Raw genomic sequence first — 12,852 nt, forward strand, 5'->3', positions numbered from 1 at the left:
TTTTTTTATTAAACATTTTTTATGTATACTTTTCAAGTTTATACATTTCACTAATTTTATACATGTCACCAATTTTACAATCATTTCGACATTTCAAAACTTGACTTCCTTCCCCCTCTTCCTGCGGTTCCTTAAATTTATTTTTCTGCATATCCAAATTCATGTAATTCGCTCATTTATTCATCTACTTTAAATATATACTCTTGTAAAACTTCAGGTTATTACAATAATCCTGCCAACGTTCTTATCTGTTTACAGTTTCTCTGTAAATATTCCATTTCCATTATTTTATAAAAAGTTTGTTATCTGGATTTCTTATTCTTCTGGTAAGTTTTGCCATTTCTGCGTAAGTTTTTGTAGCCAATTCTTCCTTTGCTGGGACTTCTGCTTCTTTGCAATTTGGGGCGAGTAACATTCTGGCCGCTGTGGTAGCATCCATGATTAGCTTCCTGTACATTTTAGGTAGTTCTGTCCCTATAATTCCCAAAAGAAAGGCTTCTATGGTTCTCTGACTTGCTTTTGTGGAGCTGAACTTTTGCAGCAGTTGGAGGAAATTGGGTTTCCCTGATCTGGCAACCCACTTAGGTTTCATCCCCAACATCTTCCATTTAAAGCACTCTTACGCTACTTCAACAGGCGCAGGGAACCTTGGGAACTGTAGTTTGTTAAGGGTCTTGGGAATTGTAGTTCTGTGAGGTCAGCACCCTTAGCTTGATCTGCTGTCCAGGCTAAATCTTGATGTTGTTGTTGTTTAGTCGTTTAGTTATGTCCGACTCTTCGTGACCCCATGGACCACAGCACGCCAGGCACTCCTGTCTTCCACTGCCTCCCACAGTTTGGTCAAACGCATGCTGGTAGCTTCGAGAACACTGTCCAACCATCTCGTCCTCTGTCGTCCCCTTCTCCTTGTGCCCTCAATCTTTCCCAACATCAGGGTCTTTTCCAGGGAGTCTTCTCTTCTCATGAGGTGGCCAAAGTATTGGAGCCTCAGCTTCAGGATCTGTCCTTCCAGTGAGCACTCAGGGCTGATTTCCTTCAGAATGGATAGGTTTGATCTTCTTGCAGTCCATGGGACTCTCAAGAGTCTCCTCCAGCACCATAATTCAAAAGCATCAATTCTTTGGCGATCAGCCTTCTTTATGGTCTAGCTCTCACTTCCATACCTCAAAGCCCCTTTTGCTCTCTTTTTTAGGGTTCTGCTCTGTTTTTTAGGGTTCTTTATCTTTAAAAGGGACTTGGACTGTATAACTTATTTGATGGTTAGAGAACTGTTCTCTGATAGCCCTTCAGGTAGAAGACCTGCCTCTGTAAAGCAGGTGATGAAGATATATCCAATGTACCTTTCATGGAATTCTCAAGCTGAGATGTCTACCTAGTTATTGGAATGAGGAAGGGAGAAAAATCCCTCCTTAGGTGCAGTAGGGCTTTGCAGAGTTGCACCAGACGTTTTCAGAGCTCTGTGTTTGCTTTTAGAAAGAATGCATTTCAGTAAACTGTTCTTCTTTGGGGGGTGGGGAGGAAAGCACAACTTCAGCCCTCCAAGAAGGCATGTGACTGTTTAGTTATCCTTGTTGCATTTTCTCTCCCCCCCCTTTTTCCTTTTTGATAACATTTTATTAATTTTCCAAAAATAACAACCAAAACACCATAAACCAATTTTTAACCATAATTTTTGCTTGACTTTCCTCCCCCTCTTGGTTCCATTGTTTAGAACTCATTTACTCATGTCCTTAAAATCTTATATTCTGAATAATCCAATTTTAAACCTCCATCTTATTACAAGTGACATTTACATTACATTAGTATATGCACGGGTGGTGCTATGGGCTAAACATGTAAATGCGCGGGTGGCGCTGTGGGTATATTAGTATATACGCGGATGGTGCTGTGGATTAAACCACAGAGCCTAGGACTTGCCGATCAGAAGGTCGATGGTTCGAATCCCCGCGACGGGATGAGCTCCCGTTGCTCGGTCCCTGCTCCTGCCAACCTAGCAGTTCAAAAGCACGTCAAAGTGCAAGTAGATAAATAGGTACCGCTCCGGCGGGAAGGTAAATGGCATTTCCGTGCACTGCTCTGGTTCGCCAGAAGCAGCTTAGTCATGCTGGCCACATGACCCAGAAGCTGTACGCCGGCTCCCTCGGCCAATAAAGCAAGATGAGCACCGCAACCCTAGAGTCGGCCACGACTGGACCTAATGGTCAGGGGTCCCTTTACCTTAATGTAAAACACTATGCACAAAGCTTAAAAGATATGCATTAAACATTCCTCCCCCCCTTCCTCCCCCCCCAAGTCCTCTTTCTTTCTTGGGTTTCAAGTTAACTGATTTGTCCAGCATAGTTCAATAATTTATTTTGCCATAATTCTTTATCTTCTTTTGCGGATGCTTCTTCCTTCCTTCCTTAGGAGTTGACTTGGCCTGGCGTCCACTCTTAAGTACAGGAACAAAGTCTTTCGTTCAATAAATCCATCAAGACCTATACAGTGGTACCTCGGGTTAAGAACTTAATTCGTTCTGGAGGTCTGTTCTTAACCTGAAACTGTTCTTAACCTGAGGTACCACTTTAGCTAATGGGGCCTCCCGCTGCCGCCACGCCTCCAGAGCACAATTTCTGTTCTCATCCTGAAGCAAAGTTATTAACCTGAGGTACTATTTCTGAGTTAGCAGAGTCTGTAACCTGAAGCGTCTGTAACCTGAGGTACCACTGTACATCATCCTTGTTCCATTTTCAAACTTAAGTGGTTTGGTAGGGGAAATTGTCCGTTCGATTTATGTGCTTGAAAGTGGCGAGAGACTATGGAGAAACTTTTCGGTGGTTGTGAAACTCTCAAACAGAAATGGCCAGCTGCTGTTTCCACTCCACGGCAAATGCACAAAACCTTCTTGAAATCCACTCAGCGAAGGTCAGCCCACAGAATGTTCTCATGGCCCGACGATGCCCCTGCGATGTGGGTTAGCCTGTGTATTTGGAACATGCTCAGTGTGTACACAGCAGCCGGGAACATTCTCCATATTTGCTGGGTGAGCCGGAGAACTTTTCTGTGAACACAGCTGGGACTCCTCTTCCCTGCATTGCACGTTTTACTTCAGGGAAGGCTGCAGACAGCCCCTGAGAAGTCACAGTTTTTCACGTCTTGCCTAAAAACATGGAAACGTGAAATTAGGGGAAGTAAAATTAGCGGGGGAAATGGCTGAGTTTAAAAAAACAACCCATGCATTTAATATTCTGCGGAGGAAATTGGGAAATAAATGACATTCTTAAGGCACTATTCATTTAGAGCCTCTCCAGATGACCTTTTTTATTGCGTATTCATCCAAATTTGCTTTCACAAAGTTTAGCTAGATTATATCCGGTCTTCACTGAATATTATTTTTGATTTGTTTGTGCACTCATCCTGCTTTGTTTAGGTAGTATGTCTAATTCTTCCAGATAGTCAAACTACAAATAGTCATTTTTAATTTTTTTCTTAAAAAGTGGATTTGTTACGCTAGGGGTGACAGAACACTTTAATCCGCTATAAATGTGAAAACTCGAAATTCTGGTATTGGCTCAACTTCTTCCTGCAAAATACTGTTCGTCTGGACTCCAGGCAACCTTTCCATGGCAATTTATCCATATTTTGGCAGGCATAAATAAGAGTTCTATCCTGTTGTGAGTCTATATTGCCTTACTGCATTTTCTCATGGATGGTGGAGGACAGCAACCAAATTTGCCAGTGGAATTCTTTTTAATGCTTGATATTTTACTATGTTTTTATATATGCTGTGAGCTGCCCAGAGTGGCTGGGGAAACCCAGCCAGATGGGTGGGGTATGATGATGATGATGATGATGATGATGATGATGGTGATGGTGATGGTGATGATGATGATGTTCTAACCTATGTGGGCTTGTCTCTTTACTGGCCCATAAAAGTAAAGGTAAAGGTATAAAGGTAAAGGTAAAGGTACCCCTGCCCCTACGGGCCAGTCTTGCCAGACTCTAGGGTTGTGCGCTCATCTCACTCTAGAGGCCAGGAGCCGGCGCCGTCCACAGACACTTCCGGGTCACGTGGCCAGCGTGACATAGCTGCTCTGGCGAGCCTGCACCAGCGCAGCACACAGAACGCCGTTTACCTTCCCGCTTATAAAGCGGTACTTATTTATCTACTTGCACTTTGATGTGCTTTCGAACTGCTAGGTGGGCAGGAGCTGGGACCGAAAGACGGGAGCTCCCCCCGCCGCGGGGATTCGAACCGCCGACCATACAATCGGCAAGTCCTAGGCACTGAGGTTTTACTGGCCCATGGAACACAGGAAATCTGCATAACTGTGCCCGCTACTCAGGAGATTTTTCGAAATTTCCACTCCATTCCATTTATGAATTACTTCCTGTGAGACAGCTCAAAGGCAATTTAACAACATGACCTTCAGCAATAAAAACATATATTAAACTATTGCATATTTTAAAACAATTTCATATTCAAGACAGTTATAGACGGTGGTAAAAAAACAACAACTGTGGATTATAAATAGACGCGCGCGCACACACTGCTGCTAGTTCTAAATAATTGGGTGAGAAGGATTCCTGTTAACCTTTCAGAGATGACAGCAAACAATGAGATTATGCCATACTCATACAAGGACAACTCAATGCCACTCGTTCATTGGTAGTAGTAGTAGTAGTAGTAGTAGTAGTAATAATAATAATAATAATAATAATAATAATAATAATAATTTTTATTTATACCCTGCCTAAAACCGGGCTCAGAGCGGCAAACACCAAATGTATAACACATTAACATAAAATCAGATAATCAATTAAAATACATCCTCAAATCAGATCAAGATCAGAATAAAATCCAATCAGATACGGCAACCCACAGATTAGGGTTGGGGACCTTAGACGCTCACCAGCTGTTTGTGCTGAACTTATATGGGTCTGTGAGAAAAATTGGGAGGCCACTTTCATGCAAGTTCTTACGAAAGGGGAGAGGGAGTCAGGCTGAACCCCGACCAAAGGCCTGGCAGAACAGCTCCGTCTTGCAGGCCCTGCGGAAAGATGTCAAATCCTGCAGGACCCTGGTCTCTTGCGACAGAGCGTTCCACCAGGCCGGGACCTCCAAAATGTGATTATTTGCAAACCATAAGGTCCTCTGTGAGGCATCCCAGGAGAGGCGGTCCCATAGGTACGAGGACCCTAGGCCTTATAGGGCTTTAAAGTACAGTGGTGCCTCGCAAGACAAAAAGAATCCGTTCTGTGATTCTCTTCGTCTAGCGGTTTTTTCGTCTTGCGAAGCAAGCCCATTGATGGATTAGCGGATTAGCGCTATTAGCGGCTTTTAGCGGCTTATCTGCTGATCGGATCAGCTGATAAGCAGCTTAGCGGCTTAGAAAAGGGGGGGGGAACCAGCAGGAACTCGCAAGACATTGTCGTCTTGCGAAGCAAGCCCATAGGAAATTCGTTTTGCGAAGCACCTCCAAAACGGAAAACTCTTTCGACTAGCGAGTTTTCCGTCTTGCGAGGCATTCGTCTTGCGGGGCACCACTGTATCGGCTTTGCAGTATTTTGCTTTGCTAAAATGAGGTTTGTGCTTTCTAGCGAAGGGGATCACCTCCCTGTTCTGTTTGCCCGAATCGTTTCAACCTCTGCAGCCTCCACTTGGATGTTTCGCATTCCTGTGTTGCAACGGAAGTAAAGTTGGGTGTACTTTGTAACCATGAGGCAACAGGTACAACAGCAACAAGAATGGAGGCTTAATATAAAAATACACACACACCACAGAAAGTGATGTCACAGAGCAAAGGTCTGTAGCGTATTGAAGCTGGAGGTTAGCAACAGACAAGAAGCCTAATAACTCTGGCACACCTCAAACGGAAGGTCAGGGCTTCTTTCATCGAATGCTTCACCATGGAGAGCCTCCCTTCTTGTCAGGAGGTTGAATCCTGACAAGACAGAAGTACTGTTTTTGGGGGACAGGGGGCGGGCTGATGTGGAGGACTCCCTGGTCCTGAATAGGGTAACTGTGCCCTGAATGACCAGGTGTGCAACCTGGGAGTCATTCTGGACTCACAGCTGTCCATAGAGGCGCAGGTTAATTCTGTGTCCAGGGCAGCTGTCTACCAGCACCATCTGGTATGCAGGCTGAGACCCTATCTGTCTGCAGACTGCCTTGCCAGAGTGGTGCATGCTCTAGTTTTATCTCCCGCTAGACTGATGACTGGGAGTGGCCGCCGAGACTATATAATTCCGGTCCTGAAATATCTTCATTGGCTCCCAGTATGTTTTCAAGCACAATTCCCTCTGTCTGGTTCCCCGTAACCTCACTTCTTGCAGTGAGGGAACCGCCAGAAGGCCCTCTTTGCTGGACCTCAGTGTCCAGGCTGAATGATGGGGGTGGAGACGCTCCTTCAGGTATACAGGGCTGAGGCCGTTTAGGGCTTTAAAGGTCAACACCAGCTTATTCTGTTCCTTAAAGATCCCTCATTCCTCAGGTGCATATTTTGGGAAGTGGGTAAGAGGGAATCACTTGCCCTGCTTTACACGAGCCGATTTTTATTTTTCAAATAAGACAGAACCGCCCTTGAATACAACCCAAGGTCACTGGGCAGTCCAATGGTGACCTGTCTGGAGTGCTGCTCTTGTGCAACGACAAAACAACTCTGTGTTGCCCAACAACTGGCCATGCAAACAGTTTTGAAAGTGCTCCCAAGAACTCGGCCAAAGCTGGACCCTGTCTGCCCATGGCTTTTTGTAAAACCAGATTAACTTCAAACCTTGTGGGGCTTTAGAACCATCCGTACAAATTTCAGTGTTTTGCAAACTTTATTTCCCAGGCTGTTGCTGGAGTACAACTCCCATCATCCCTGACAACTGGTCCTCCTAGCTACGGATGATGGGATTTGTAGCCCAACAATAGCAGCAGACCCAAGTTTGAGAAACACTGCATTAGGCGATCTTCCCTCCCTTTCATTCTTTTTATTAGAAGAGCTAAATCAACAAAGAATAAGGGGAACAACTTGGGCTCTGTGGATAGCTGCAGACATTCAGTGTCAGCAGCACTGAGCTAAATAGGGCAATGGTCTGGCATGATAGAAGGCATCTTCCTGTGCCAAGTGAGACTTACCGTATTGTTTGCTCTATAAGATTCACTTTTTCCCTCCTAAAAAGTTCTAGCTTCTGGCTTAGCCACACAAAGCCTCTTCAGGGCACGGGGAGCCTTTATCCCACTGCCCTGAAGAGGCTTCGCGCGGCTATCCCAGAAGCCAGAACAGCGATCCCTCTTGCTGTTCTGGCTTCTGGGATTCAGAATTTTTCCCCCCTTGTTTTCCTCCTCCAAAAACTAGGCACATCTTATGGTCTGGTGCATCTTATAGAGCGGAAAATACGGTAAACTACAGACTCCTGTAACCAGTGCTTGTGGTGATCCTTTGGGTATTACAGGTGAACACGGATGACAATATTGGTGGTTATAATGGTTCTAGGAAACAAGGCGGGTCAGTAGCTCAGCCTGAATGTAGACAGTCCCAGGTCCCCTCTGGGATGTGCAGTTTTAAAAATTCCTGGCCAGCTGATCCAGGAAGTACCACTGCGATTTGGGAGAGACTGCTGGGCTTGATGGACCAGGGGGTGTGATCATGTCATGCACTCAAAGAAGTGTCTTATCAGGATGTTCTTTGATTGCATCCCTGCTTAAACTCTGCCATTCTTTTGTACGTCTTTTCACCAGATGAACGAGAGGCAGTCCAGAAGAAGACTTTCACGAAGTGGGTTAACTCTCACTTGGCTCGTGTGTCCTGTAGAATTACGGACTTGTACGCCGACCTTCGCGATGGACGGATGCTTATCAAACTGCTGGAAGTTCTTTCGGGAGAGAGACTTGTAAGTGCCCATTTCCAATGCAAATCTTTATGGCATCTGTGCCGTCCCAGTTGTAACAAGAGTCTCACTTTGCTGCAGGTTTGTTAGTTCTAAAGTCAAAGCAAGAGCCTTGGGTGCTTCTCATGATATACCGAGTGTGGCCATGGGGCAATTTCACATTAAAGTCCCACCATGTTTTTTGGGGGGTGTTATTTCAGTTGATGTGAGTGAAATGTGCAAATTACCCTTCGTCTTGTTTTCTTGCCGTGATTTTAACAGGAGTGAAGAGCTAAGAGGTTTAGAAAGGGTTCGCTTTGGATAATTGGGACAGGAGAGGAAAATGTGTTATCTGAATAAACTTATTGTGTGTGACTCTTACCGTGTAACAGCCTCTGCCAACACAATGTCCTCTACAGGTGGTGGCACTACAACTCCCATCAGCCCTAGCAAGTGCTCACTGGGGCTGATGGGAGTTGTAGTCCAACAACATCTACAAGGTATCAGGTTGGGGGACCTGTGGCCTTCCAGATCCCAGGCCAGGTATGATGGGAGTTGGAGTCCAACTGCTTTTGGAGAGTCGCACATTCCACATTCTGCATATTTTGGTCCCGATCTTAATGAACAGCAGTTGGGCTGGTGAACTTGTGTCATCTAGACCAGAGGTCTAGTAAAAGTGAAATAAAATCACTTAGAAAAACATTTCAAGCTTTGTGAAAGTTTCAGTAAAGTACTCCAGTCATTCATTTTATCCGTTAGCAGCTAGATCACAATGAAGTAATAAACAAGAATGATATCATTATTAATGCCATGTGCCCCTGGGGGCATACTCTTCCAAATACTTCTTTTGGCAAAGGCAAAGGTAAAGGTTAAGTCCAGTCAAAGGCGACTATGGGGTGTGGCGCTCATCTCACTTCCAGACCGAGGGAGCTGGCGTTTCTCCACAGACAGCTTTCTGGGTCATGTGGCCAGCAGGACTAAACTGCTTCCAGCACAACGGAACACCGTGATAGAAACCAGAGCGCACAGAAACACCATTTATCTTCTCGCCACAGTGGTACCTATTTATCTATTTGCACTGGTGTACTTTTGAACTGCTAGGTTGGCAGGAGCTGGACAGAGCAATGGGAGCTCACTCTGTTGCGGGGATTCGAACAGCCAACCTTCCAAGCGGCAAGTCCAAGAGGCTTGTGCTTTAGACCACAGCGCCACCCACGTCTTTTGGCACCAGCCTTTCAAGATACATTTTCTGTGGCCCAGAAATCCAGAGTTCCAGCTCGGGCAAGCAAAGCCGTCAGACCCAATTGCTTAACCACCACAAATGGGTACGGGGACAAGTGAGGTTGGTATTAAAGGACACATTCATTGACTGACACGCTGTTGCTCCTAAAGATGAAGTGGTGGACTATCAAACTCCTTGGTCTGTTCCAGTGGTGCTCCTTCTGTGTTCTCATGTTCACACGAGTGGTGCCTTTGCTGTCACGATTTTGTGGGAGGAGTTCAAGAAATTTAGTGTCTTGCAACTGAAGTGGATAAAAAAATTCACTGCCCTAGTGCGACAAGCCTACTTTTTTAAAAACAACAACAGCATATTTTTTTGCAAAGTACGGGAAAACGCAGTGAAAAGTGGGAATGAACTAATGATCAGTGGAAAGACATATAAACTCTTCACAAGGAAATCAGGATGAATGCTCCCTGTCGTATAGCCACCCCACAATCCCACACAGGACAGCTGCATATTCCTGCATTGCAGGGGGTTGGGCTAGATCAGGGGTCAGCAAACTTTTTCAGCAGGGGGCCGGTCCACTGTCCCTCAGACCTTGTGGGGGGCCGGACTATATTTTGGGGGAAAAATATGAACGAATTCCTATGCCCCACAAATAACCCAGAGATGCATTTTAAATAAAAGCACACATTCTGCTCATGTAAAAACACACTGATTCCTGGACCATCCGCAGGCCGGATTGAGAAGGCGATTGGGCCAGATCCGGACTCTGGGCCTTAGTTTGCCTACCCATGGACTAGATGATCCTCAGGGTCCCTTCCAATTTGTTTCTATGATTCTTTGAAATCAGAATGAATGATAAATAAAGGCTGCATTTGGGCCAAACCCACTCCATACATTTAAGCACTGTTTCACTGCTCTAACAGTCATGGCTTTCCCCCAAAGAATTCTGGGAATTGTAGTTTGTTAACGGTGCCAAAAGTTGATTGGAGACCCCTGTTCCCCTCAGGGAACTACGCTTCCCAGCCTTTGAGCTTCAACTGCCTGCAGCACCCCCTGATTCACTTATAGTATTGTCGCCATGCCATCATATTTACTACATGTGTTTGGCTGTATTTGTGTGAGGCTCCGATTTTTATAATACACAGTAGGTGCTTCCTAGCCTGGTTGCCTTGACTTTAGAAGGAACACAACTGCAGCAATCTCTGTGCAAAGAGCTCTCATTCTGGCACGCCTTCCACTGCAAACAAACATCTAGATAAAGTGGTTTGCGAAGGCCTTGAGATAATTGCATGCATTCCGAAGTATGTTTGCAGGATTAGCTTTTAAATCTCGTTTGCTGAACCCTCTCCTGCTTAGGTTTCTTTTTCCTCCGTGCATGCTGATAGTTGTTTTGAGTTAAGCATTGGTGATCCCACTGCCACACTCGATGGGTGGGATCATGGCTAAAGCCAAGGGAGCCTTCTAGGATTTTGCAGCCCAGAATTTAGATAAGCCGCCACCCAAGGGCCATTCCCAACTGTTTGCTTTCTGGAAATGTGTCTGCAGAAGCAGCCACAAAATGGCTGCACATCTGGTGCCTCAGAAGACCAGAATAGGTGGGTGGGAATATAAACTACAGTAAAAAAAAAAAAAAAAAAGGTTAGTTCACAACTCCACATTCCTGAATCCACACACATGTTCCTGTTGGGCCATTATTTCCTTATTTATTCTGAACATTTGTGCCCTGCTCTCCAGCCCCCCCCCCCAAAGTTTCCCCGATTGGTGTACATGTGATCAAATTAAAACAGGACAATCCCTATGCAGAGGGCCTTCTGGTGGTTCCCTCATTGCGAGAAGCAAAACTACAAGGAACCAGGCAGAGGGCCTTCTCGGTAGTGGCGCCCGCCCTGTGGAACGCCCTTCCCATCAGATGTCAAAGAGATAAACAACTACCTGACATTTCGAAGACATCTGAAGGCAGCCCTGTTCAGGGAAGTTTTGAATGTGTGACATCTTAGTGTATTTTTGGTCTTTGTTGGAAGCCGCCCAGAGTGCCTGGGGAAACCCAGCCAGATGGGCGGTGTACAAATAAAACAACAACAACTATTATTATTATTATTACTGTAGGCTTACTAGCTGAAAAACCCCATGTGGCACACAAGGGAAATTGGGCATGGAGGGAAGAGCAGGGGAAACAAGCAACAGGCACCAATTCTTTAGTACAGTGGGACCTCGGGTTACAGATGCTTCAGGTTACAGACGCTTCAGGTTACAGACTTCGCTAACCCAGAAATAGTACCTTGGGTTAAGAACTTTGCTTTAGGAAGAGAACAGAAATCGTGCTCCGGCGGCGCAGCAGCAGTGGGAGGCCCCATTAGCTAAAGTGGTGCGTCAGGTTAAGAACAGTTTCAGGTTAAGAACGGACCTCCAGAGCGAATTAAATTCTTAACCCGAGGTACCATTGTAGTAGTTTTTTAAAATGGCCAACTGGAACAGAAAAGAGCCCGGGGGGCGGGGCAGAAGGAGCCCCATGGGGCTTGTCTTCCAGCAAAGCTAATGGAATGAATCCTGGTTTCCATCTCTCCCACTGAGGCAGCCTGATGGAATAATAATAATAATAATAATTTATACATACATACATACATACCCCACCCATCTGGTTGGGTTGCCCCAGCCACTCTGGGCGGCTCCCAACAGAATATTAAAAACACGATAAAACATCAAACAGTAAAAATTTCCCTAAACAGGGCCGCCTTCAGATGACTTCTAAAAGTCAGATAGTTGTTTATCTCCTTGACATCTGATGGGAGGGCATTCCACAAGGCAGGCGCCACTGCCCACAAGGCCCTCTGCCTGATTCCCTGTAACCTCGCAGTGAGGGAACCACCAGAAGGCCCTCGGCGCTGGATCTCAGTGTCCTGGCTGAACGATGGGGGTGGAGACACTCCTTCAGGTATACTGGCCCGAGGCCATTTAGGGCTTCAAAGGTCAGCACCAACGCTTTGAATTGTGCTCGGAAATGTACTGGAAGTCAAAGTAAGTCTTTCAAGACCGGTGTTATGTGGTCTCGGTGGCCACTCCCAGTCACCAGTCTAGCTGCCGCATTCTGGATTAGGTGTAGTTTCCGGCTCACCTTCAAAGGTAGCTCCACGTAGAGCGCATTGCAGTAGTCCAAGCAGGAGATAAGCAGAGCATGTACCACTCTGGCGAGACAGTCTGCAGGCAGGTAGGGTCTCAGCCTGCATACCAGATGGTGCTGGTAGACAGCTGTGCTGGACACAGAATTGACCTGCACCTCCATGGACAGCTGTGAGTCCAGGTGACAGTCGAGGGAGAGAAGACGTCTCTCAAAATCAACCTTCTCTAGCCACCAAAAACCTCTACAGAGGGTTGGGAGGTGGCTTGTTGAACAGTGGAGACTGTGCATAGGATTCCAGTCAGGAGGTGTGGCAGGTGGACTCACCTGAAATTGAATGGAGGGATTTCGCTCCAGTGGAGATAACTGAAAACACATCAATGACATGCTATGGTTTGCTTGGAAAAAGACACATCTTTTTCAGGTTTTTAGTTTTCCCCTGTTCCTGTTTGTTTTATGCTAGGGTTTTTTAAATGTATGTGTTTGTTGTTGCAAGTTGCTTTGAGTTTTTGTAACAAAAGTGACTCGCGTGTTAAATAAATAATAATTCAACAATAATAATCCATTCATTTATTTCACAATATTAAAGGGCGGGGGGAGGGGACGCAGCTTCAAATAGAAGAGGATGCTTGCTCAAAGTACAAAAGGGAAAATGTGAGAGACTGAGAGACTG

General features: G+C 45.7%; 1 protein-coding gene across 3 annotated transcripts in view; it reads left to right on the forward strand.

The window, feature by feature from the left end:
- Nucleotides 1-12,852, forward strand: part of SPTBN1 (spectrin beta, non-erythrocytic 1) — a 233,273-nt gene that overhangs the window by 129,552 nt on the left and 90,869 nt on the right. For all 3 annotated transcript variants that reach the window (XM_081188307.1, XM_081188305.1, XM_081188306.1), the window contains one exon: nt 7,709-7,860. In XM_081188307.1, coding sequence (XP_081044433.1) covers nt 7,709-7,860 — 152 coding nt within the window. The remainder of the gene's footprint in view (nt 1-7,708; nt 7,861-12,852) is intronic.

This window comes from Podarcis bocagei, assembly GCF_964188305.1.
Source record: "Podarcis bocagei genome assembly, chromosome: 3".
Lineage (NCBI taxonomy): Eukaryota > Metazoa > Chordata > Lepidosauria > Squamata > Lacertidae > Podarcis > Podarcis bocagei.